The sequence below is a fragment of the Rhinolophus ferrumequinum genome, chromosome 23, assembly GCF_004115265.2.
Source record: "Rhinolophus ferrumequinum isolate MPI-CBG mRhiFer1 chromosome 23, mRhiFer1_v1.p, whole genome shotgun sequence".
NCBI lineage: Eukaryota > Metazoa > Chordata > Mammalia > Chiroptera > Rhinolophidae > Rhinolophus > Rhinolophus ferrumequinum.
Window position 1 is genome coordinate 21,489,876 of NC_046306.1, and position 26,431 is coordinate 21,516,306.

The window sequence follows — 26,431 nt, forward strand, 5'->3', positions numbered from 1 at the left end:
TGAGTGGCAAACAACAGCAGACTCAGATATGGTGGCCGCCTGCATCTGCACTCGGGGAAGGGGGAGGGCTCAGCAAAGACACAACGGTCTCCACCAGTTCCCCCGTGCAGGAGAAAACTGCCTCTCTAGCCCCTCTCCCAAGCCAGACAACTCAGTTCCCCACCAAATGTCCCTGAGACCTCTCCAGCTGCTGCCCTAGCACTGGAGCTCAGAAGGAGTGATTCATTAGTGGGTAAGTCTGTACATGGTCCGTTTAAGAGGAGCACCTGAGAGTGCAGCCGCTCTCCATCTCACTCAGTCACAATCTCCGCTGGTTTTCACAACCAAAAATTATGGGGACTTCTCTCCCCAGCACTGGAACCCTGGGCTGGGGTGGGGCTGGGACCTCTTGCTCCTCTGGGGGCTGGGGGGACCCCCACAGCTGAAATAACCCCCCTGATCTTTAATGGTCACACACGGATGTGGGACCAGCCCATTCCACATCTCTGCCCTTCCTACCCATCTGGAGGTGGCTTCTTCTGCACATCTTTAGTTGAAAGCCTTCAGTTCAGCTTGATTTTAGGTGATTCTCAATAATGGTAGTTTTGTAGATTAGTTGTAATTTTGATGTGGTTGTGAGAGAAGGTAAGCACAGCGTTTATATTGCACCATCTTTGTTGTCTCTCACAACTCATATTTTTTTAATGCTTACTATGTGCAGGAATTAGGCTAAGCAGTTAGCCAGTATTATTTATTTCTCATAATAATCTTGGGGATAGTAATTTTAATATAGTATTCTCATTTTATAGATTATGAAATGGAACGTTAGGGGTTAAATAAGTCACCCAGAACCACATAGATAGAAAGTGGCACAGTGAGAATTTGAATACAGAAAATCAGAAACCAAAGCCCATGCTCTTAACCACCAAGGGATCCTGCCTCTCAGTGGACTGTATGTTCTATGAGGCAAGATACTAACTATCTTGTTTACAACTGAATCCCTACATCCAGCACTGTGTCTGGCACATAGAAGTTGTTCAATAAATATTGTTGAATGAATGAATGGATTGTAAACTCAGCTTTTGCTGCTATGTGGCCTGCAGAAAGGAGAAGCAGGAGGGATATGGGCTTGGAAGCCAGACAAACCAAGGTTAAACTAGAGGTCTCTTCTTACTAGTGGTGTGCCTCAATTTCCTCATCTATAAAATGGGGACAATATACAGGCTATGCAGGATTTATGTGAGATTTAAATGACAATGTATGTAAACCAGCCAGTTCATGTGTCAACATACAGCAGACTGAATAAAAGGCATCTATGTATTATATGTGCATGTGCACATATAATACATATATGTTATGTAGGTGGCCTCAGGGGGATTTTAGTAGTATAGAACCATTTCCCTCTTGTTGGACACTTGGATTCATCTCTGGTTATTGACTTAAACTCAAGGCCTGTCCTTGGAGTCCAGTGGTCCTCTATACGTAGCCCCGCCCCGAGGTTCAAAGCCTTGCACCAAGATCCATGTCTCTTTTTCTTATGCTCCTAAAAGCGTGAGTTACGGTCCAGGCCCTCGACGGCCTTGCTCAGCAGTCTCCACGATTGGATGCTAGGGCTCTGCCCCAGGCACTAAGGCCTCTGCCCTCGCCCCTCCTCTCCCCGCCAGCTCCCGCACCTCACTGATCCCTATCCTTACTTAGCGGCCTGGCCCGGACGCCGGTATGGTCCCACCCGCAAAGTAGTCCCGCACTACACATCTTTCGGCTCCTGGACTCCGCCCCAGAGTCCCGCTATCTTGCCTTCGGCCACACCTCCTAGATAGCCCCGCCCCTCGAGGCTCCACCCCCCCAGTCGCCCGGGGTAGGGTGGCGGCTGTCCCAGCCGGGCCCCCTGCGCCCTCTGCCCTGGGTGCTGGCTCGAAGCGGGCCAGACACTGCGGAGCAGGGCGAACGCGGCGGCCCGGGGGCTCCAAGGCGAAGATGGCGTCAGGCAGGCGCGCCCCGCGCACCGGGCTGCTGGAACTGCGCACCGCGGCGAACTCCGGGGCCGGCGGCGAGCGGTGGCAGAGGGTGCTGCTCAGTCTGGCGGAGGACGCGCTGACCGTGAGCCCCGCCGACGGCGATGCCGGCCCGGAGCCCGGCGCCCAGCGGGACCCGGAGCCCGCGCAGCTCAACGGCTCCGCGGAATCAGGCACCGCGCCCCCGCAGCTGCCGGAGACGCTGCTGCTCCAGCGGCGCCGTGTGACTGTGCGCAAGGCCGACGCCGGCGGGCTGGGCATCAGTATCAAAGGTGAGGTGAGCGAGGAGGCACTGAGGGCATAGGGTCTTGGTGTCTTGGTGTCTGTGGGCCTCCGAGGGACCAGGGCTCGCGGCGTCTGGCAGCATACCAAGGACACAGAATTGGAGGACTTCTGTCTGGGGGAAAGGTGGTTTAAGGGGACAGAGGGAACCGAGGGCACCCGGAGCACCAAGGTCGGAGATGGGTTCGAGAGTCGGAGGTCTCCGTCGAAAGGCACAGGTGTGGAAGGGTTTGAGGGGCGCACCAAGGACACGTGGGTAGGGAGTTCTGTGTAGAGGCATAGAGATCTGAGAGGGGCTGCGTGGGCATCAAGGAAAAGGGGAACCCCAGGAAAGCAAAGGGTGGCGAAAGGCGATTGAGGCCTGGGGCGCCACTAGGGCAAGGAGGGGGAAGTCTCTGAGACGACCAAGGTAGGGGATAGGGCCTGGAGTTCAAAGCGCAGGGAGGGATTGGAGATGAGGCGTCTGCTGTGCTCATGTACAGGGGTCCAGAAAGGATCTAGAAATCTGAGGACTCAGGAAAGCTGTGTACTTAGGCAGAGCCGCGTTTCAGTTTACTGACCACCTTGCCCAGGATTGAGAGGGGTGGACATAGAGTTGTTACTCCTTTTTGAGAGCTCTCAGCCCCCAATATTGACAGCTTTTTTTAGGGTGCAACCAGACTGTGCTTGAGTCCAGGATCAACTGTGTGAATGTAGACAAGTCATTTCCCATCACTGGACCTCAGATTTCTTAACTACTATATTGTGAAGCTAATGATAGAGTTGTGATGTTTTTATGAGAACAGGAGTCTAAAGTACTCACCCTGCCATCACATAGTAAGTGCCTAGTTAATTATTGCTGTTAGATGAGAGGGAAAATGGAGGCCAGGAAAGCAACTAACCATATTGCTTAAAATCTCTGCCCCCATTCCCCCCAACGGCTGTTGAGTTCACCATTCCTACCCATTTACTTCTCTCAGTGTCTCAGCCCCCAGCCGAGTGCTATCTGCCTTGGGAGGGGGTGTCAGCCCTTGTATCTTCCTGGATATGCACTGTTCTCTCTTCCTGGTGCTGGTTCTGTTTTTGGTACCTCCAGACCCTTTGACTTGGGCGAGGGGGTGGGGATAGTGATGACTTGGCTACCACTGTGTGCCATGTGTTATGCTCAGTACTCTGGGCTCACGATTCACTTTATCCTGGCAACAAGTGGTAAAAGGTAGGGAACATAAACCTTGTTTTACAGCTGAACGTACTGAGACTCAGAAAAAAAATGATTTTCCAAGGATCACACAGTTAGTGAATGGCAGAGCTGGGATTTGAACCTCAATTATCAGGCCACTGGAGAGTGCCTAGGGAAGTCAATTCTTCCCCGTGGAAGGGCAAATCTCCATGCAGCCAACGAAAGGGATCTAAAAGAGGGAAATGGGTAAGCCAGGGAGTGGGCACCAGTCTTGCCCCAAAACTCCAGCGTAGGATAGGGCAACAGATCAAATCTGGAAATTGTACACTCAATGTGTCAAAGCAGGAAGGAACTTAGAGTTCATACAGAGCTCCATTTTGCAGATGGACAAACTGAGACTTGGAGAGGAGCAGAGACTTTCCAAGGTCATATAAAGTTATACCCTAGCTCCATACTTCCAGGTGGGGGTGAAGGTACTTTTAGGAGGCGTCAAGGGAGGTACCAGCTCCATTCAATTCTTCATGTATGGAAACCAGGCTCTTGTTACCATGATGACCTCCCCCTCTAGGGTCCAGCCCAGTCCAGGCAGCTAGGAATGCACTAAAGTCCCCAGTTTCAGGCAGAACAAGGCAGATATAAATAGAAATCCCTTCCTTTCCTAGTCCGTAAGCTCTGCAGTGCAAGAAGCAAATTGTTGGTCCTGTGTGGGGGTCACAAGAGGTTTCTTTCCAGTCCTACCTCTGCCACCAATTTGTTATGTGACCTTGAAATAATGATCTACTTTTTCTGGGCCAGTAGTACTTCATCTTTAATATTTTGGGAATGGACAAGTAGTGTGATATCTGAGGGTCCAACTTGCCGTCTTCCATAGGGTGAAGAGTACTGGTTCTGAAGCCAGGAAACCTCAGTTCACATACATACTGGCTTTGCCACTTAAATAGCTGGATGACCTTGGACAAGGGGCTTCTATCCATACTTCAATTTTCCTGATGGGAAACTGAGCCTGCCTGTGTGATTGGGGTGTTGTGAAGATGCGATGAGACACCACTGACAACATTTAACACATTGCTTGGCACTTGGTACATGGAACTAATGTGAACTGTTATTACTATTTCTTATTTTAAAAGGTTATTCAAGAGTTTAGCAATAAAGCAATTGGGTAAAATGTATTAGATTTTTATGCATCAGAGATGAAATTCAGGCAGGCTTTTGAAATCTCTAGACTTTTAAGGCTTGGTTTCCAGCCTGGATCCTGGATTATAAAATTTTCTGATTGCTAATGAGATCCCTTGGAGCCATATCAAGAGCTGACTTTTATTGTAATGCCGGATTAGGGAGGTATCCCCACTATGGCAAAATTGCTTCAAGTCCAAAATATTTAAGAAAAAGCTAGTGAAGCACCTTGTAAATAACTCAAACACTGGTAAACATCCAAAGCATTGAACCAAAAGATCCAGTGACCAAACTATAACAGTATGAATTTAGAAAATGACTTATTAGTATTATTAGTGTCCCAAGCTTCTAAGACTGCTGAGATTCTCTTTATCTTCCCATTCCCTCTTTCTCAGCACTGGGCTGGGTACCGAGGGAGGCCTTCAAAAATAACTTTGCCTTGATGTGACTCCTAAGTATTGGAGTGTCCGCCTCAGTTCTTTTCTCTTTCTGTGCCTTCGCAGGGGGCCGGGAGAACAAGATGCCTATTCTCATTTCCAAGATCTTCAAGGGCCTGGCAGCTGACCAGACGGAGGCCCTCTTTGTCGGGGATGCCATCCTGTCCGTGAATGGGGAAGACCTTTCCACTGCCACCCATGATGAGGCAGTGCAGGTTCTGAAGAAGACAGGCAAAGAGGTGGTGCTGGAGGGTAAGCACTGGGGACCCCTGGGGGGTTCAGGTTTTTCCCTACCTCCCCCAAGCCTCAGGTAGTGGGGGCCGAGAGGTGGGCAGGGTAGAAAACAGAAACAGAACTTGGGGACCTGCCTTGAGACGTGTGAGATGGGAGGAGGGAGAACAGGCACAGAGCCAGACAGACCTGGTTTTCACTTCCTCTCTCCCACTCCCTAGCTCTGTAACCTTGGACAAGTCGCTTCATTTCTCTGAGCCATAGTTTCCTCATCTGTAAATCAGGGTTGTAACTTCTGCCTTGCTGGGTTGTGTGAACAGGACAAAAGATCCATGGCAGGGTCTTGCCACCCAGCGAGTGACTCTGGGGAAGAGAGAGGAAGGGACAGGGGTTGGGACTGGGGAGGGGGTGGCTAAGAGTCTTTCCTAAGGAACCAGGAGAACTCTCAACTCTAGGTTCTTCTAGCACCCACGGGCCCTAAAACCTTGAGACTCATCTTCCTTTGGGAGAGGGTGTCACCTTTATGTAGTAGAATATCGAATCCTTCCAGCAAGGACAGGAGAGGAGGTTTTTTTTTTTTTGGTATGGGAACTTTGGTGGTTCCTTTCCATTATCGTCTCACTGTGTGGTCTTGGATGAGATCTTTGCCTTCTCTGGGCCTCAGTTTCCCCATTGGTTGTTGATAGGTCTCTTGCTGTGCTTGTCCCATATCTGCTTTTTGCCATGTCTCTCAGGAGGTTTCTGCTTTGCTCAGCCCTTTCCTCAAACGCCACTCTGTCAGTTCCGGAAGTTGTGGGGGCCTGAGGAATGTGTCTGGCTCCTGGCCCAGAGCAGGCACAGGGAGGTGGCGGGGGCTGATAGAGAATGCCATGGCCTGCAAAGCTGCTGAGCTGAGCCCCAGGCCCAGATCCTGACAGGTTGCCTTTGTTTCCCCAAAGAGGTCTCTAAGAGGCCACAGAATCAAACAGGCTCTGGGTCTCTGTGTGATCTTTGTCATTCTGGGGTCCCAACCTCAGTTCTCTCCCAGTTTTGTTTTGTTTTTACATTTTAGGTGTATCTACTTAAATGCTACTGGTGCACTTTTTATATATACAGTGTATATTTTTAAAAAGCTGATTCTACAGTATTGGTCCCTAAAAGTTTAAGTACATCAATCGTACTTTAACAGCAAAGTTAAATAACAAGATCACACATAAATGATATGGATATAAGAGACTTTTCCTCCCAGATGCCTCATTACTTGATATTTATAGCCAGTAACGCAGTTTGAAATAATTGAAATTCATCAAAATGTCATATTTTGGTTGACTTTAAGAGCTCTTTTAGTTTCTGTTGTTTGAAAGTTTAGTCTATAGATGGCAAAATGTCTACTGTAGGCACATTTTTAATCCATACTGACATCCCTCTGAGCCCCTCATCTTTAGGTTGAGAATGTCTCTATCTGGGTTCTCAGTGTAGATCATTGTGAGAAGGTAGCATCTCTGAGTGTTAGATGCTTGAAGCATCTCCTGGCTTAGGAGCTGATACCCAATCCTTCCGTCTAACTCATTCACTCCATTCCTTCCTCACTAAGCCAAGAAACATTTGCAGACACCTATTGTATAGCTGGTGCGTAGAGCACTGAGTCAGAAGCTAAACCAGACCCAGGCCGTCTCCTGGAGGAGCTCACCATCTGGTGGGGGAGATAAAATATAAACACTGTCTCCTCCACACAGACTACTCAAAAATCAGTTTCTAAAATCCTGTCCACTCTGTGGTGAATCTCTGGCCTTGGGTAAGATCCTTGCCTTCTTGGCGCCTCCGTTTCCATATAGGTTGGGATTAGACTAGATCAGAGATAACCAATAGCTTTCATTTTGAGTATCAGCTTCCCTGGTGCCTACTGGAATTCCATATTTGGAAGGATTGGGAGGTCTTATCTGAATTCAGCTGGAATTGATGAACAAGGTCTACCAGAGATACAGCAGGGAAGAGAAGAAACATGTACCATCCCGGGACTGAGGGATGTTTTCTGAGACTTTTCACAGGGCAAGATCTTTCCTTAGCAAACCCTGCCCCAGCTCTCCAGGTGGAGCCTGGCCTATTTCTTGCCCAGGATGGGATTTGGCACATAGTAGGCAATCTCTGAATGTTAGTAACTCCCCTCCTCTCCCATTGCATTTATGTAGGATTGGTATTATTTCTTCCTTAAATGTTCGGTAGCATTCTCCAGGGAAGCCACCTTCACAGAAAGGTTTTTAACTGTGATTTTAATGTCTTTAATAGGACAATTTAGACGTGATCTATGTTTTTATTGAATGAGCTTTGGTGGTTTATGTCTTTCAAGGAATTTGTCCATTTCATCCAACATGTCAAATTTATCGGCATCAAGTCATTTATAATCTTCCTGTATTATTCCTCCGTTTTGGATGACAGCCTTCTTCTGTTTTCTCTTTCTTTCCTCTCACTTTGTACTGCTCTACTCAGTGGTTTCAAGCGTACTCTCGTCTCATAGGGGAGACAGCTGAGCAAACCTACCAGATCCCCAATGTGTCATAGGTGCTGAGACAGGTTCTATCCGGGGATTGGAAGAGGCCGCGGTCACCTCTCTCTGGGTGGTCAGGGAAGACTTCCTGGAGGAGGGGATGCTGGCACTTTGTGAGCAATAAGCAGAGGTGGGTATGAGGTGGAGGAAGGGCATTACAGGCAGGGGAGCTGTATGAGCAAAACCGTAGAGGGATGAAGTGACTTGACTTACCTGGGGAATTGCCTGGGAAGTAATTCAGTTTTATCTGAGCCTGGACTATGGGGAAGGGAGTGGAGAAAAAGGAGACTAAGCCGACTGTGAGATCCTGCTCCTGCAGAGCCTTGATGCCAAGTTAAAGGAATTGAACTTTCTCTGGAGAGAAAGGAAAAGCCATTTCCTTTCAGCGGGGGCTTACATGGTCGGCTCTGGGCTTTAGCAGCATCAGCCTCGTTTGGAGGGAGGCACAAATAGATGCTGAATGGCAGCAAGGAGGCTGGGGCCATGAATAGGAGAGAGAGGCTGGTGGTTTGACCTAAGTAGGCTTGGATAAGAGGAAGAGTCTAGAGGTTGTGGCCTTCTGGTTAGTTTTCCTCAGCTTTTCCTTAGTTTAAGTCTCTTTTGAGCTGTCCTCCTGGCCCAGCAGGCTTGTGGAAGAGGGTAATTTCACCCAAGGCAACAAAGGGGTGGGGGTGGGCACCAGGGTCAAGAATCTTTGAATTGCAGGAGTGATCTGAGAAGTTTGGAGGATGTGTGGAAGCTAGGATACTGGGTTGTGGCTGTTCCTTGAGATTTGGGATTTTGTGGAGAAGGTAAGGATGGGGCAGTAGCCCCCGTCTGGGGCCAGTGCTCTTGGGAGCTGCTATGGGCCTAGGTTCCCCCCTAGAACCCAATCACTGACCACATTGTTCAGAACTTCCCTGCCCCAGTTCTCTCCTAAGGCCACCTCCAAAGGGTCATAGAAGGGTGGTCTGTCCTTTGGATGAGAACTTGGCTAGGCAGCTGGACATCTTTCCTGAGGCCTGGGCCTTGATGGGTACAGAGCTCCCTGAGAACATCCTAGGACAGAGTCACTGGCAAACTGTGAGTGCCAGCCAGATCCCTACTTCTCTGGCCTTAAGTCAAGGGCTCTGCTGGGTCTCAGCCACCCCAGCCTGCCTTCTCACCTTTTCCTCTGCGGGATCAGGGGTTTGCACTAATGTCTTGAGCCTGTTCTCAGTCACAGGGATGGATGTGTTTGTGACTGGAGTCTAGGCCCAAGCTGGCAGCCAACACGCCTCTGTCTGCTGCTTAGAAAGGCCCAATTTGTGTGCAGACCTGGAGCCTGGGCGGGCCTGGGCCCTTGGAGACCAGGACTGGAGGAAAAGAGGGGACTGCTAAATGCCTTCCCTCCCTCCACCCACAGTGTGGCTGGCAAGACAGAGGCAACAGTGAACCCATGATGCATTAAAAACAATACTAAAGGATAGTAAAGATTAATACAGTCAGTTTTAGTACTTTGTACAAAGGGGAAGTACATCCCACATGAAGATCAATCTTTGAAAAAATACAGGAACAGAGAAATATGTATATAAAAGGCACATGCAGTGATAGGAATTGCTAGAATCCCTGTTTTGCAGACAAAGTCAGCAAGGTTTGTTGAGAATAAATAACTTTCTTCAAGTCACACAACCAATAAACTGGCAGGCTCAGAATTCAAACTGAGGTTTGTTTGGTTGGAGAGGCCATTATTGCCTCAGCCTTGAATAATACCCACCTCCCAGGGTTATTTACAAGATTAAAAAATAATGCACCAAACATGCGGAGGCCAGTGCCCAGGGTGAGTAGGTACTCAGTTCTCTATTTTATTTGCTGTTTGTAAGGATGAGATGTGCATTTGAAGGACATAGCACAATGTCTTCCACGTGGTAAACATTCAGTCAAAGTCAACCTTTATCATCATCGCATGAGCATCAGCAGGATTACTGTTTTCTTCGGCAAACTCAGAGTCTCCGAGGCCGGGAATCTGTGTAGTTTGTCTCAGAGCTCCAGGCCTGGCACCCAGCCCAGCACACATTAGATTTAGGGAAATGGGAAATGATTACCAGGGTACCTCTCTGACCCTTTCCACTTCATCTTTAACCTCGCCAGTTGCAGTTGACTTTCCTAAATGTTTAAGATAAGGCTCAAGGCTCAAGTTGGACTTGGCTGACTTCTGGGAATGTCCATTATGAGTCCTCGGAACTTCAAGGCCAGGCCCCTGACAACTTCTCCCCTTGGGGATGGACGCTGCCAGGTGTCCTGCCTGAAATTTGGCTTAGTGCATCACCACTGCCAAAAGTAGGATATTATTAACAGACACAGCTAATTTGAGGCCACCCTACTCGGCTTAGCTGAGTGATGCCATGTTCCTGATGTGCCTGTGGGACTCTTGTCCTGGGAACAGAGTCATGAATGGAACCCCCATCCAGTCCTCCCATGGCCACTGTTGTTCTAATCATTGTTTTCAAGGGGACATTTGTTTGGCTACACACACACACACACACACACACACACACACACATGGCCCAAAGCCGTATGACTCTCCACAGAAAAAACTTGGCTTAAATCAGCCTTGGCCTGTTCCCTGGATCTTGATTAAAATGCCTGTGGGGCTCTGGAGGCAGGTTCTGGCCTTTATTATTTGTATGAGCCTGGTCGATGATAGTGGTGGAAGAAATAATAATGGTAATGACGATAAGAATCGTGACGGGAGTGTGCTGTTCCTGGCGTTCCTACAGTGTCCTAGGCGCTGTGCCTTTCACGTGTTAGCTCACTGAATCTTCAAAACCACCCCTGTGCATTAGGTGCAATATTCATCCCACTGTGCAGATGAGAATACTGAGACTCAGAGAAGTGAAGCTACTTGCCCAAGATCACACAGTAGCAAAGATGGAATTTGAATTAGATGCAAAAAACCATGTTCTTAAATATTTATACTGCACTGCAAGTCATATCACCCTTGTGAGACTCAGTTTATTGAGTTTATTCAACTATTAAATAAGGGCGTGGATCCATTTTATTGAGTTGGTGTGATTAGATGAAGATGTGTTTGTGAGTGTTGAGCTTGGTGCTTGGTAGGTGCTCAGTAAGTACTTCTTCCTCCCATTACAAGGTCTTAGAACCCTTGCTTCCTGAGTTGCCGAGGGCCTCATCTCTGAATCCTGGCGTAGATGATTTTGAAGGTGGTAGTATATTTTTTAAAAAATAAACTAGATTTAAAAATACATATAAAAAGTAATGTATGCCTATAAAAAAACCCAGGACAGTGTAGAGCGATTCTCTTTTCACAGGGATAACTATTGTTGATGTTTTCACATACTTTCAGAAAGTTTCCAGATTTGTTTTTATCATTTAACAATTTGAGGACATATTTCCAACTCAGTAAGTATAGTTTTGTGTCATTGTTTTTAATAATTGTATAATATCCCATGATTGGGATTCATACATTCACTTAACAAATATTTACAGAGCCCCAGCTCTGGGCCAGGACTCAATGTAGGAACCAGGGATAATAGCCATGAACAAGACTGAATGGCCTGCTGGTCAGGAAGCTCACATTGTGTTTAGCAGCCGCTACTCATGGACAGGCAAGTTGTTCCTAGCCTCCTTACCATAGACAATGGTGCCGTGATCCCTCCGTGCACCTGTGAGCATTTAGCAAAAGCGGGGTTCCTGCAAGGTAGGTATTATTAGGTCAAAGAGTTTATGTTTAGGATCTTGAGAGATGGTACCTCCTATACTGCACAAGGGTATGGTGAGGTGAGATTTTTTTTTGCCCCAGAGTATGGCAACCCATACTCTGTTGGTCAGCCCTGCCACAGCACCTGCCAGGGGCTGGGAACTATTTATAGTCCAGCTTTGCTAGACCAGCAGGACCTTAAAGGTCATCCCTTCCAGAGCCCATTGGAATCCCACATCTACTCCATACCATCTTGGGTGGGTGGGTGGGCAGCCTGGACTTGAATCTTTATAGTGCTTTACTCAGAGAGCTGGTATATCAGTGCCCGTTATATAGGCAAAGAAACAGCTCAGAGAGACCTTGGGATTTGCCAAGGTCAAATAGCAAGTGACAGAGCCTGGATTGAAATCTTTGTCTGTCACCACATTCTGTGCCCATCCCCTTATACTGTCACACTGAGAACAGCAGCAGAGAGAATAATCAGACTACGATTTATTGAAGACCATTCTATGCTAGGCAGGGCAAAGTGCCTTACCGGTATTAAATCTCAATACGCCGGGAGGTAAATATATTTTATTCCCATTATAAAGATGAGAAAATAGAGGCTCAGAGAAGTCAAGTCACTTGTCCAAGGTCACAGAGCAAGGAAGTTAAACCCAAGCCTGCCTCACTCCAGAGCCCAAGTCAACGTTGTCTCTCCAGGGTGACAAGCCCCAGACCTGTTATTATTCATTCATTTAACAAATTTCTTATTTACTGATTACCTGGTATATGTCAGGTACTATTCTAGGTGCTGGGGATACCCTAATAAACAAGAAAACAGGTCTTGGCCCTTACAGAACTGACATTTTGGTTGGAGGAAAAAGGCTAGTAAACAAATGGGTAGATCATATCATGTCAGGCGGGGGCTAGTAAGTGATCCCCCACTGAACAGACAAGGAACAGCTTGAGCTTAGAGGACAGGCTTCAGCCAAGACTCAAAGCCAAGACATTTAGTCACAAACATTTATTGAGCACTGGAATAAGTACTGGGGCTGCTGTGTTGAGCCAAAACAGATGTAGCCCCTTCTTTCTGCAACACATCTGTTTCCTCCCAATTGTACTGGGCCAGGCAAATGGCCCTGACTTGTCTGTTCTTTGTGTTTTTAGTGAAATCTATTCCTAGCTCCTTGGGGCCAGGGCTAGGTCCTGGCTTCTCTCCTTGGCAGAGCTGGGACTTGGGGCCTCTGGAAGGGACAGTGTTTGTATCTGTCTGAGCTTCCCTGAGGAGGAAGGGCCTATGGGCCACTGGTTTACCAGATTCCTGGGCCAGGGTCTTGGCTGGTGAGAGTGTGGCTACCAAGTGAGTATATCCTTGGAGTCTCAAGAATGCTGGTCACCGGGCCATGTTCTTGCCCACAGCTCTCCAGGCCACTGCCTTTGGGCAACCCTGCCCTCCCTTGTAGGGTGACTCAGGCTGAAATCAGAGCAGGGAGGAGGCTTCAGAGCTGGGCTATTTATGGCCACACTCTGGGCCCCCAGGACCCCACCCCCACTGTGGTACAGGCCAATTGGTTTGTGTAATCCAAGCTCTGTTTCGGGCACCAGCTGGTGTGCTGTCCATTTATAGCATGTTCTTGTGGGAAAGGAGAAGGAGGACCCAGTTCTGGGACAGCCCTGGTGAGCAGGGGCTCTAGTAGTTTTTCTGGCTTCAAAGTTGACAAATGTTCATTTGCTGAACATGTAGCATAGGAGATCCCTGCTGCATTCTGAAGACACAGAGATGAGTCAGACGAGGTCCCCACCCCATAGTGCACCCAGCCTGGTAGGGGACATAGATCTCCACCCAGACACAGGGAGTGGGCTCTAGGGGACTGCAGAAGGGATGGCTTTGGTGGATACAGTGTGGGCATCTGGGAAGGGTTCCTAGAGGGGTGAGGTCTGAGTTGAGCTGGGACCTCCTCCCTTCTGCTGTGGCACCTTCTCCCTTCTGCTGAATGACCCTGTCCTGCACTGGCATTCATTTCTCAAGTCAGAACACTGACTCTGGGTTTGAATCAAGCCCAGTTTCTGTCCTCTGGGAGCTCCCATTTTGGTGGGAGAAACAACTCTAATATACAAACTCACAAGAGAGTTCTAAGAAGTATAGGCAGGGGTGGCTGATAGGTAAGAAACTCATATTTCTTGAGTCCCTAACCTGTGCCATCATCTTGTTAACTTCTAACATCTCTCTGAGGTAGATATTGTTATTCCTCTTTTATCAACTATCAGCTTGTGGCCCAGATTGATGAATTATCTTGTCCATGGTCACATAGCTAGACCGTGCTGGAGCTGGAATTCAAATCCAAGAGTGCCTGTATCCAAACTATGTACTTAAGGGCATTCAGTGTAGAAGGAACTGCATTTTCAAACATGTAGAAGTTTGGAAGCTCATATCATTTCTGAGAGCTCTGAAGTCAGAATGATTGGACTAGAGGGTGAAATTAGGAATGTGGCAGGGGGTGAAGCCAGAGAGGTAGGCAGGGCCCACGTCCTGGAGAGCCTTGCAGTTGGATGAAGTGTGCAGGGGAGCCAGAGCTGGGCTTTGAGCAGGAGAGGGACGTGCCTAGTTATATTACAGCAGGGAGATCATTTGCACCCCTGGGCGGGAGTGGGGTTTGTATTAGTCAGGATGCTTTTGTCTGCAAATCACAGGAACCCAATTCAAAGGGATTTAAATATGGAAGAAAATGTATTCTCTTTCAGAGTACCTAAAGGCAACATGACTCCAGGGTAGATTAATTTAAGGCCTCGCCATCCTCAGTTTGTGGATCCGAACCCTGTGGTCAAAAAGTGGATATCATTGCTTTAGGACCAACTCCCCTCCCAACAACTTCTAAAGGCTAGAGGAGAGGAAGGAAGGGAGTGTACTTTCTCTCACATTTCACTGGCCAGAATTGTATCACCTGCCCCTTTCTAAATAATCACAAGCAAGAGGGATGGAATTACTATCATGATTAGCTTTGACCAATCACGATTCTCCCCTTGGGTTGCAGGGAAGCCCAGCTTGTAGGGCTCAGGGCTCTGTTAGCAGGAGAAAAAGAATGGGAGGTGGGGATGGTTTGAGTGTCAGATAGGCTGTGATGTTTCCCACCTCCATCGTACCTTGAGACATAAGCTAACAGTCAGTCCTGGGGTAAGTCATTGCTGTAATGATGAGGATGAGTCATTTTTAGTCCTTGTCCCCAAAACTTTAGGCATAGGCTTATTTCTTTCAAAAAACCTGCTCTCGTTTTCAACATAACTTCTCTTCTAACCCCAGTAGGATTTCTAATGCCCTCTCACATTCACCCCTGTTTTCCTTGGATCCTATCTGAGCCTCGAAGGGCAGTCTCCTGCAACAGAAATAACTTCTTATCTGATTCTTCCAGGGAGCTGGGCCAAGAACTGCTTTTTCACCCCATCCTGGCCTGTCTGCTCACAGGCAGGGCATACTGGTTGGGCTTTGACTGCAGACGTCAGATGGTTAGCAAGCTAGATGGCCAATGGGGCAGGGGTGGCTGAGGGGAGAGGAAGGGAGACTGCCTAAGGGCCAACAGGCATAGGCACCCTTCAATAGGGCAGCAGAGGGGACAACCTGGCTGGAGGAAGAGACTAGTGTTTGGGCAAGTCTTGTAACCACCTTGATAATACATGCTGTTTCCTAGTAGCTCATTTCAGAGGTGAGAAGACTCCTGCGCATCAGAATTGGGAATAGTCCAGATGCCAGGGCACATGTGGCAGACACTGTTGGTTGCTTGTATATCAGCCATTTCCACTTCTTCCTTGGTAACAGAAGCCTGATTTTACTGGGTGGAAATTTGCTCAGTCCCAGAGGCTGAATTGTGATTGGTCTAAGTCATGACTATTCTCTCTTACTAATGATTGTGCTAGAAGTAGGCATGCAGCCCAGCTGGGCCAATGAGATATAAGGCTTCATGGAAATAGTTACCTCTTTGTTAAGAGCGTTTTAGGAGCTAGCCCTTTTTCTGCCTGTCTCCTCCCTTCCTGCTTTGGGTTTTGTCATGTAAGGAATGACTGGCTTGAGCTGTGCAATCATCTCGTGGTCATGAGGGCAAGGCCAAGAAAATGGCAGAGAGGCTTACCCTGAATCCAGTGTCACGGAGCCACTGAACCAATCCTGAAATTGCCTTCCTCTAGACTTCTTGTTATGTGAAATCATAAATATCTTTATTGTTTAAGGCACTGTTACCATATAGTATTCTATTGTTTGCTGCCAGACTCATCTAATGGATACAGCAAGAATGACCAAAATGTTTTATTACCAACCAGCCTTAATTGAATAATACTGGCTGCCACAGAACACTGTGATTGATTAAAGATGTCTTCCATGAGCAAGGGATAAAGAAGTGGTAGCGCGAATGTCATACGTTTACCATCCCAGTCCTACTTAGGGCTGCAGTCCAATACTGGGCACAGGGCAAATGCTCAAGAAAACTGACTTGTCCCTTAATCTCTATTCCTACAAAGCTCTTCTCAGATCAACTCTGTTATCATGTTGCCTTTTACATTTAGCTGCCTTTGTTAGTGCGATTTTTCTTTTCTAGAAAGGCATGGTATCCAGGCCCCAGTTTTGGTTGCAAATACCATAAATACTTTTGGGATGGCAGCCTGACTTTCTCAAGGATGAGTATAAGAAACTGGAACATTAGCAGGTGCCTGGCAGGGCTTTCCCTGTCTCTCGACTTACATCTCCACCAGTTTTCTTTCTCTACAAATCAGCTTTCTCCTCTTCTTTGTCCCCACAGCAGATGGTAGTTGCCCCCCATAGCAAGTTTGTTCAAGACACTAGGCTAGTACGTTTCCCGTTCTCAAGTTGGGTAGCCTAATGTGGGTCAGTTGTTCAGCCCTGGTCCAGCTAGCATAGCCAGGAAAACAGGATCACTTTCCATAAAGTTATCAGAATATAACTGTATGGGTCAGTTGGGAAGAGAAGTAGGTCTGGGGTGCTATTCTAGAACTGTACTGTCCAATATGGTCACCACGAGATCTATGTTACTATTTGAATTTAATTTTAAATTAATTACAATTAAATAAAAAGCCCACTCCCCTGTATCTGTGTGGAGGTCTGTATCCCCCACTAAACTGGGAACACCATAAGGGCAGGGACCTCGTCTGACCATAAAATAAAAAATTCAGTTCAAGTCACATTTGTACAAGTCACATTTCAAATGTTCAATAGCCACGTGGCGACTAAATGGTGGCGACTGTATTGAGCCGTGTTTATATAGAACATGTACATTGTCGCAGAAAGCTCTGTTGGACGGTGCTATTTTAGAAGGTGTCCACTATACTTAGTGATGATCGGTCAGAGCTAAGAGGACCCCTAGGCACCTATATTGATTAGGGTACAAGCTATGCTGCTGTAACAGGAGACCCATAACATACTGTGGCTTAGATATAATAGGAGCTTTTTGCTTTCTTAGGTAGCAGTCCAAGTTTGACATGGTATCTCTAAAGTATCAGCATCTGTTTGTTTCTCTTTTGTTGGTCAGCTTTCCTTGGAGTGTGACTGATGTCCTTATGGTCAAGATGGTGCCCCACCAGTCTGTGTTCCAGCCAGCTCAATCTGTCAGGGGAAAAGAGGGAGAAGGAAGACTATGCCCCTTTCTTTAATAGATAGAACTTAGTAGTTGCATACATCCCTTCTGCTGTCATCCTATTGGCCAGACTGGGTCACACGGGCATGTATAACTGCAAGGGATCATGGAAATGAAGTCCTAAGTTGGGAGGCTATCACTATATTGGAGGACAATTAGCAGCCTCTGTCACAGGACTATCTTATTCAATCCCTCCTTTTTGCAGATGAGAAGACTGGAGAGACAGACAGTGGGACAGTGGCAGAGCAGTCACGTCTTTTGACTCCTGTCTAGGTGCTCTTTTACTGCCTTACTGCAGCTATTGTCCATTTCCTTTAAGCAGCCATCCAGAAGGTCCAGACACTTCTATTTACTGGGTTAGAGCGTTGTCACATGGTCACACCTAACTGCAAAGGAGGCTGGGTAATGTAGTCTTTTTTCCAGGTGGCCATGTGTCTATAAACCAGGGGAAAAATGAGAGAATGGATGTTGGAATGCATCCAGTATTTTCTACCACTCTGCCCTGTTAGAGACTATAGCCTAGAGGAGGATAGTGGTATTGGACATAAATTCAACTCTTAATGAATTCGTGATGTGCGCTACTTGGGAGCCCATGTCACAGTGTTAACTGCTGACCTATCCCCTGACCAGTCAAGTACATGAAGGAGGTCTCACCATATTTCAAGAACTCTGCCGGAGGGACCTCGGTTGGCTGGGACTCGCCTCCTGCCTCGCCCCTTCAGCGGCAGCCTTCCTCCCCTGGCCCCCCACCCCGGGACCTCAACGGTATCAAACACGTGTCCTTGAAGATGGCATATGTGTCGAGGAGGTGTACCCCCAATGACCCGGAGCCCAGGTAAGCCTGGGGTGGGGGTCACCTCAGATAGGCATGCCCAGGTGTAAGGTGGTGGGGCCAAAGGAAAGCTACCCTGTGTTGAAATAAGCACAATGCCTGAACACAGTAGGTGCTTAAGAAATGTTTTTGAATGGATGCAAGAGTGAAATTATGGGGATGATGGTGTGCTTTGCTTCCCTCTTTTTCCTCTGGGTAGTTCACATCTGAGGAGGAACTTGGTCTATGGAGGCGCCCTGGATTCCGGTTCTGATTCCCTTTTCCTCAATGACCTTTAGATTCCCCATTGTGAAATAAGGTTCTTGGACTTAGTGATCCCCTCAAGTCTCTTCCAACTCTGCTGAGCTTCTGAGATGTCTGGTAACATTTGTGTAAGGGCCACGGAAGGTTACCATTCTCCACATCTGAGCAGCTCTTAGCAGTTCATTGATGATGAGATTGATACCAGCCGACATTATTGAGTGTTTACCATGCACAATTTCATTTAACTCTCAAAGCGACCCTGTGAGCAAAGTCCTATTATTTCACTCCCATTTTATAGATGAGGACAGAGAGAGGAAGTAACCTGCCCAAGATCACACAACCAGGAAGGGATGGAACTTGCCTCATTCCAGGTAGCCCTCTCTGCTTTAGAAGCTGTAGGTGCCTGAGTGATGCTGGTGGTTGAATGGAGTATATGGTGATCAAGTGGGGTATGCAGTTTTGGGGGTGGTGTATATATATATGGCATGGGAATAAAAAGCTGTGTGTCCTAGTTACAGCCGAAGTTCAATGCCAGGCAAATGTCCAACATTGGCCTGAAGGGCCAATTAATATTCAGCATCCACATCGCCTGTCTCTACTTGATGCCCCAGCCACAACCTGCCCCCATGAGGCAAAAAGTGGTAATTCACGTCACTCACGTGCTCTGCCAAAGGAGCCTTTTGTGTTGGATGAAGGTGAGGGGGTATTAGTCCTTTCTGACTAATAGAACCTTACGTTAATCGTGGTTCCCAGCCTGATCCCGGACATCACCTGAAGCATGTGTGTACATGTATTTCTATGTATGTGCATGTGTAGATGGCATGTAAATGCAACTATTTGTGTGTATAAGTGAGCATTTGCAAGGGTATGGTATGGGTGTAGATTTGTGCATATGTGTCTGTGTGTTTATGTTAATAGTCACGTGTGTGTGAGCATGTATGTACATGTGCTTGACCATGTGCACACATCTGTAACTACATGTATAACAAGAATAACAGGAAATGGAGAGAAATACAGCAGCACAATATCCCAGTCAAAGGAACACGATCTGGTAACTAAAATATAATGAACAATATTTCATTTTCACTTTTCTTTGTGTTACATTGGGCTGCAAGTATCAGAAACCCCAATAAGCAATGACTTAAATAAATGAGGGGTGTATTTTGCTACATGTTTAAAAAGAAGTCCAGGGGTCAGCTGTTTATTTTGGCTGCTCTCGCTGCTCGAAAATGCCCTTAAGGAAGCAGGCTTCCAGCTTTTTTTCTCTGCCATCTGTAGTGTAGATTTTCTTCTTCTTGGAGGCAGGATGGTGGCTGCACCATCCAAGTACGTGTCCATATTCCTGACAGGGTGAAGGCAAAAGGGAAAGGATTTCTTCTCCTGGTATTTTGTTCTCTTGCTGCATGACAAACCATCCTAAAATGTAATGTCTTAGAAGATGACAGTTTATCATTTCTCTCAATTCTGTCATGTGGGCTTGTTCAGGTGGCCAGTCCTTCTGCTCTGTGTGGTATCTGCTGGGGCTGGAAGTCCAGGATGGCTGCTTCACCCACATATCTACTGCCTCAGCTAGGATGGTTGGAACAGCTAGGGGCTGGCTAAGCATTCCTCTTTCAGTATGGTCTTTCCAGGGCCTAGCTTGTTCTTCCTCTCAGGGTAGTTGGCCTCAGGGTAGTTGGATTTCATGGTGACTTGGGAATGCCAAAATGTCACTTCTGCTACATTTTGTCAAAACAAGGCACAAGGAGAGAAGTGGAGTTGTGTCTACAGGGAGGGATGGATTTGTTAGAGGACATCTTTGGAGACTAACTACTGCATCTAAGAAAGCTTTACCTTTCATTCAGAAAGGGACTTCAATCTATATCTCATTGGTCAGAACTGGGTCACATGGTCAGCCCTAACTGCTAGGGAGTCTGGGAACTCAAGTATTTTGCTTTCTAACTCTGTCCTAGAGAAGGGCAAAGTGAAGGGGTTTGGAGTGGGTGTTGTGTTAGCCATCCTTCAATTTCTTCCCCACTCCATCTTTAATGCCCCACAAAACATTTTAAAATTCTCTCCCCGTCACTACTCCTCTGGGTACTTCCCTAAACCCTTCCCCCACACTTGCCTGCATGGCTTTTCATCTCTCTCCCTTTTCCCTACTCCATTCCTCTCGCTCTTTTTATGTAGACCAATTTGGCCTATCCAGTCTCTTCAGTTTCTGTATTTTTTCCCCCCTACTTAGTGTATTACTTTGGTTCTGCACTACAAAGGAGAACCTGGGAGCTGGCTCAGGAAGACAGTTTTTCTCCTTAGAAACCATGAGAAAAGGGCAAGATTATGACTTCATGCAGTGATAATTTTGGTCCCTGTCACATGTGTTTGAGTATGTGTGTATTTGTGTGTACATGCCTATGTGTGTGTATGTCATAGTCTCTTGTTCCTAGACCCTCGTGAGGCTCCAACAACTGTGGCTAGAGCCCCAGCAGCAATTGTCGCTCCTGATTCTCTCATGGACATCCCCTGTGATTTCTTCTGGTTTTGCGGTAGATGGGGTTTCGTGGGCCACATTTCAGAGTTGAGCAGCTGCAACCCAGTGGACAGGCATACCTCTACCTTACTTGTGCCTGCAGGTATCTGGAGATCTGTTCAGCAGATGGCCAAGACACCCTCTTCCTGAGGGCCAAAGATGAGGCTAGCGCCAAGTCGTGGGCAGCTGCCCTCCAAGCCCAAATTCACACTCTGATGCCCTGGGTCAAGGACGAGCTGCAGGCACTGCTGGCAGCCACCAGCACAGCTGGGAGCCAGGACATCAAGCAGATCGGCTGGCTAACTGAGCAGGTACCTGCTGGGCCCAGGCGGGACCTATTCTTCCCTCTCTTCCCCTCCCCTTGAGCTGACCCCATTCTCATTGGCCCTCACTGCCTTCCCACCCTGGCTCTCTGACTTTTCCCCTCCCCACCCTACCTTACTGCTGACTTGCCCCCTGCAGCTGTCCAGTGGGGGCACAGCACCCACCTTGGCCCTGCTGACCGAAAAGGAGCTGCTTCTCTACTCCTGTCTTCCCCAGACCCGTGAGGCCCTGAGCCGGCCAGCCCGGACTGCCCCACTCATCACTACCAGGTATTACCCATGTGCAGGCAAGAGTGTGTGTCTCACCCAGAGCTTGGGGGCGGGGGGCAGTGATGCTCGGGATGGGCCTTACAAGCCTGGAACTCCAGCCCCATTTTGCTCTGAGTTATTCCCCAGGTGAACTGAAGCAAGTCTCTACCCTGTCTGGGCCTTGGTTTCCTTATCTGTAAAATGAGGGCTTGGAACAGAAGGATGTGAAGTCGCACCAGTCATTCATTGACACCCACTCTGCCCAATATTGTGCTGCATGGTTTGGGGGACAGGGAGCTGACCCCAATAGTCTCTGCCATCAGAGAACACCCAGTCTGGTTGGGGAGACTGACCCAGGAGCAACTTTTACAATGCAGAGTTGCAGGGACCACTTAACCTGGCCTGGTGGGAGAAGGTTTCAGGCAGAGCGTGACATTGGAGCTAGACTGACAGATGAGTAGAAGTTTGCATTGGAAGATTGGGTAGAATAGCATCTTACACAGAGAGCACAACATAGTCAAAGGTAGAGAGGCATGAAGGGCTGTCCTGTGTTCATGGAGCTCTGAGTGCGTTATAACCAATGTGAGGAATCTCTGCAGGAAATGGAGAGAAATGAGTCAGGGAGTTGGCAGGGCCTGATTTTGCAGAGCCTCTGTTCCCTGGTTAAGGACCATGATCTTTATCTTAAGATAAAGAGTTAAAGAGTTTTAGCCTGAGAGTGAGATGACGTGGGTTGTGTTTTACAAGAGTCCCTGTGGTTGCCAGGTGGAAAATGCTCCTGAGGGGCAGGATGGAAGCTGAGAGGCTGTTGCAGTCAAGCAGGAGAGATGGTGGAGGTGGGTGGAGGCAGCAGATGGAGAAGAAAGGCCTCATTTGCATTGAAAAACACATGGGTGGTAAAATTAACCCAATTTAGTACTTGCCAGATGGAAAGGGTAAGGGAGGCGTCCAGATGAATGGATGAAGGGGAGGCTTGGAGCTTGTGTCTGGGCAGGCAGTGGGACTGGGGTGGGAGTGCAGAGGGAAGAGGTTGGAGCAAGACGCTAAGTTGAGTCCAAAGTGTGTGGGGCATGCGTGGGGACCTTGGATAGGAAGCGTGGGGACTTGTGGGTCTGTAGCTCAGGGCTAGAAAGTGGGGGACTGGGTATCACTAGCAGCTCCAAGGGGAAACTGAGGCTACAAAAGAGAGAGGGTATGGAGTGAGAAGCAAAGAGGTCTAAGGGCCAGAAGTCTGAGGTTTGTTGTCTAGGGAGGGCGGTGTGCTGCCCAAGATTACAAAGCAAGTGGGAGTTAAGCTGCAGGGTCTGGGGCCCTTGTCATCCATGTCTCCTCACTCTGGGCTGGGGTCTGGCCCATGTGTCGGGAGCCTGCTGCCTACTAGGAATAAGCAGGTCATGGATTGCTGACCTAATTCAGGCCACAAATGTTTAGTGAGCACCTACTATATGCCAGGCATTGTTTTAGTTGCTGGGAATATAGTGGTGAACATGTTAGATAAAAATTTGTACCCAAGATGATGTTCTAGTGAAAAAAACAATCACAACCAACTGAACCAAATAAGGAATAAGTATAATTTCTGGTACCGTGATGTTTTAAAGTAAGGCTAGTGAGTGGCAGGGGTACTGTTTTAGATGGGGAGGTCAGGAAAGGCTTCTCAGAGGAGATGACATTTGAGCAAAGAGCTGAAGTAAGTGAGGGAGTGAGCAATGTAGATAATCAGGGAAGAGTGGACTCAGCAAAGGGAACAGCATGTGCAAAGGTCCTGAGGCAGGAATGTGCTTGGTGTATTTGAAGACACAGGCACAGCTGAAGCTGTGGGAATGAGGAGGAGGGTAGCAGGTGATAGTCTCTTGTAAGTCAATCAGTCCTGCTCTGGAAGTTGCTTCCCCCAATTAGGTGGTAAAAGGGTCAGAGGGTCCCTTCCCAGGTTACTTTCACCTTGGCCAAGAGCTCTTTCTCTGCTGCCTAAGGCCTCGTGCTTAGCTCTCTGCTCCCACTCCCTAACCCTCGCCCCCAGGCTGGTGCACTCAGGCCCCTCCAAGGGCTCGGTGCCCTACGATGCAGAGCTCTCCTTTGCCCTGCGTACGGGCACTCGCCATGGCGTGGACACTCACCTGTTCAGTGTGGAGTCACCACAGGAGCTGGCTGCCTGGACCCGCCAGCTGGTGGATGGCTGTCACCGGGCCGCTGAGGGTGTACAGGAGGTGTCTACAGGTGGGTTGGTAGGTCTGGGAGTGCCTGTCTGATAATAAGCCTCTTATCCCCAGAGACATTCAAGCTTCCTTCTTTAGGGTGCTTCAGGAGGGGCGTAGAAAGTGGGATTTGGGGTCTCTGAGGGCCCTCTGTTTTGGACATGCAGGTGCCCTGGTAGGTAGGGAGACTTTTTCCTGGGGATTTTCTTGCTCCGGTCTTGTGATTCTGCTGAGGAGGAGATGTGAAAGATAGCAACCCTACTGTGGAGTAGGGTTGCCAGAAAAAAATACAGGACACCCACTTAAATTTGAATTTCAGATAAACAACAAAAACTTTTTAGTATAAGTGTATCCAAATTATCCATTGTTTATCTGCAATTCACATGTACCTGGGCAATTCTACAGGTCTCTGAGGTCTCCGGGGGCCATGCTCAGGGGATCTGCTGACGCCTCGACAGGGAGTGGGCCCCCTGTCCACGCAGAATTTAAGCTCCCCCTTTCCACTTTTGGTGCTGCTGGAAGTTGGACTAGAAGTGGGGCGTGATTTTCCTGTGGGCCCCTCTTTCTTATTTTAGTGTGGGGTGATGCTGTGCGGTGTGGGTGTACAGATGGCGTGACAGACACTGAGCCCCATCCCAGTAGCATTCTGGCCCCACTTTTGGAGCTGATGGTGGGGGTTGGAGGTTGGGCTTGTGGTCTTCGAGGTGCCAGCTGTGCCCGTGCCCACATACTCTCCCCATGCCCATGCGCCCTCCCTGCAGCCTGCACGTGGAACGGTCGGCCCTGCAGCCTCTCTGTGCACATTGACAAGGGCTTCACACTGTGGGCAGCTGAGCCAGGTGCGGCCCGAGCTGTGCTGCTCCGACAGCCCTTCGAGAAGCTGCAGATGTCCTCGGATGATGGTGCCAGTCTCCTTTTCCTGGACTTCGGGGGAGCTGAAGGAGAGATTGTGAGTGGAGAGGGAGGGGGCTATGCTCTCCTAGAGGCGAGGCTAGACGGGTCTCCTGACCTTTCTCTCCATCTACCCTGCAGCAGCTGGACCTGCATTCGTGCCCCAAAACCATGGTCTTCATCATCCACTCCTTCCTCTCTGCCAAGGTCACCCGCCTGGGACTTTTGGCCTAGAGATCGCCAGATGCATTAGCCCCGAGGCGGGGGTGTCTACCACATGGCCTGACCTGGCCCTCCGCCGACTGCCTGCTCACCACTGGGCTGAGAGAAGGGAGAGGAAATGAACAAGAGTGCAGAGACCCAGCGCCTGCGGGAGGCTGGGATAGTCTTGGGGACTGGGGCCCAGACTCAGGACACAGTGGATCCTGCCTGTAATGGGGTAGCTCCCTGCTGCCCCCCCATCTCCCCAACAGTGCCTTTTGCAGAGAGATATTTTGTATACACAGAAGCCATTCCAAGCTTGGGACCTGCCCCTGTGGGGATCCTGACCCCAGCCAACAACTGCCAGGCCTCCTAACGGCCCCTGAGCCCCCCCCAGAGGCCCTGAAGCTGGAGTTCCCCGAGACAAGAGAAAGAAGAGGAGCCTTCCGTTCATTTCTCCCTCAGCTCTACCACCCTGGGGCATCTGGTCTTTCCCTTCATCCTCTCTCTTTCCTCCTTACCCTTGGATAAATAAACAGCCTGTGAGCACATAGGCAGCCTGGCCCAGTGTCTGTGCTTTGTGCTTTGGCCGTGGGGACCTGTGGTGGCCCCCGGAGTCCCAAGATGGACCAAAGATGGAAAAAAGCAGGCCTTTAACCATAGGGCCAAAGACAGAGTGTGTTGGTTATCTATTATTGCAAAACAAACTACCCCCAAGTTTAGCAGCTTGAAACAACGAACATTTATTATCTTTCAAGTTCTGTGGATTAGGAATTTGAGAGGGGCTAAGCTGGGTTGTTCCTGTCTCAGGCTCTTTCCTGAGGTTACAGTCAAACTGTTGGCTGGGGCTGTACTCATCTGGAGGCTTGTCTGGGGTTAGAGGATTTGTTTCCAGTATGGCTCACTCATGTCTGTTGCGGGGAAGCCCCAGATCCTCACCACAGGGGCCTAAGCATAGGGCTGCTAGCGTGTGGTCATGACAAGGCAGCTGGCTTCCCCCGGAGAAGAGAGAGCCAAGAGGAATCCACAATGTCTCTTATGACCCAGTCTCAGATGTCACATCCTGTCACTTGTGCTGTATTCTATTCATTAGAAGTGTCAGTAAGCCCAGCCCACATTCAAGGGTAGGGGAATTAGGCTCCACCTCTTGAAGAAAAGAATGTCAAGGAACTTTTGGACCTGTTTTAAAACCTCCTGCAGAAGGGAGGATACTCAGAGCTGCTTTGTGGAATGTTCTTTGGAAGCTGTACTGTACTGGCTGGATATGAGTTTGCCATATTTATAACTCCCTACTTGCTTGCGTTGTCCAGAAAATCACAGTGACAAAAGTAATGATAGCTTACATTGAGAGAGTGCTTGCTGTCCGCCAGCACTGTGCACACATTTTCTCATTGGATCCTCACCACACGGCTTTGTGGTAGGCACAGTGATCTCCATTACACAATGGGGCTCAGAGGGGGAGAGTGACTTGCCTAAAGTCACACAGCTATGGAATGTCTGAGCTTGAATTTTCCAAATAGGTCTTTCTGACTTCAGAGCCCTTGTTCACCTTAGAGAGTTTCTGGCCCTGAACTATCCATTAGGAATATTATTAGGTTGGTGCAAAAGTAATTATGGTTTAAAACGTTAAAAATAATTGCAAAAAGTGCAATTATTTTTGCACCAACCTAATATGTGAGCCACATATGTGATGACAAATTTTCTAGTAGCCACATTAAAAAAAGTAAAAAAAAAATAGATGAAAATATTTTAATAATATATTTTATTTAACCCAATAGATCTGAAATATTATCACTTTAACACATAATATAATAAAAATTTAGTAATGAAATATTTTGCATTCTTTTTCTCTTATTAAATCTTCGAAATCTGGTATATATTTTATACCTAAAAC

The 26,431-nt window shown here is 48.2% G+C and overlaps 1 protein-coding gene across 1 annotated transcript; it reads left to right on the top strand.

Annotated features, from left to right (window-relative positions):
* The first annotated feature begins 1,816 nt into the window (after window positions 1-1,816).
* SNTA1 (syntrophin alpha 1) lies at window positions 1,817-25,100 on the top strand. Its single transcript, XM_033095213.1, has 8 exons — window positions 1,817-2,266; window positions 5,112-5,297; window positions 17,728-17,932; window positions 20,785-20,992; window positions 21,144-21,274; window positions 23,271-23,467; window positions 24,207-24,394; window positions 24,478-25,100. The coding sequence occupies exons 1-8, from the start codon at window positions 1,957-1,959 to the stop codon at window positions 24,568-24,570; spliced, it is 1,518 nt and encodes a 505-aa protein (XP_032951104.1). The 5' UTR covers window positions 1,817-1,956; the 3' UTR covers window positions 24,571-25,100.
* The last annotated feature ends 1,331 nt before the right edge of the window (window positions 25,101-26,431 follow it).

Coding starts and splice junctions, on each gene's coding strand:
- SNTA1 (XM_033095213.1), top strand. CDS start 1,957: ATGGCGTCAGGCAGGCGCGCCCCGCGCACCGGGCTGCTGGAACTGCGC. Junction 5,298..17,727: donor CAAAGAGGTGGTGCTGGAGG/GTAAGCACTGGG, acceptor TCCCCTGACCAG/TCAAGTACATGAAGGAGGTC. Junction 21,275..23,270: donor GCCCCACTCATCACTACCAG/GTATTACCCATG, acceptor CCTCGCCCCCAG/GCTGGTGCACTCAGGCCCCT.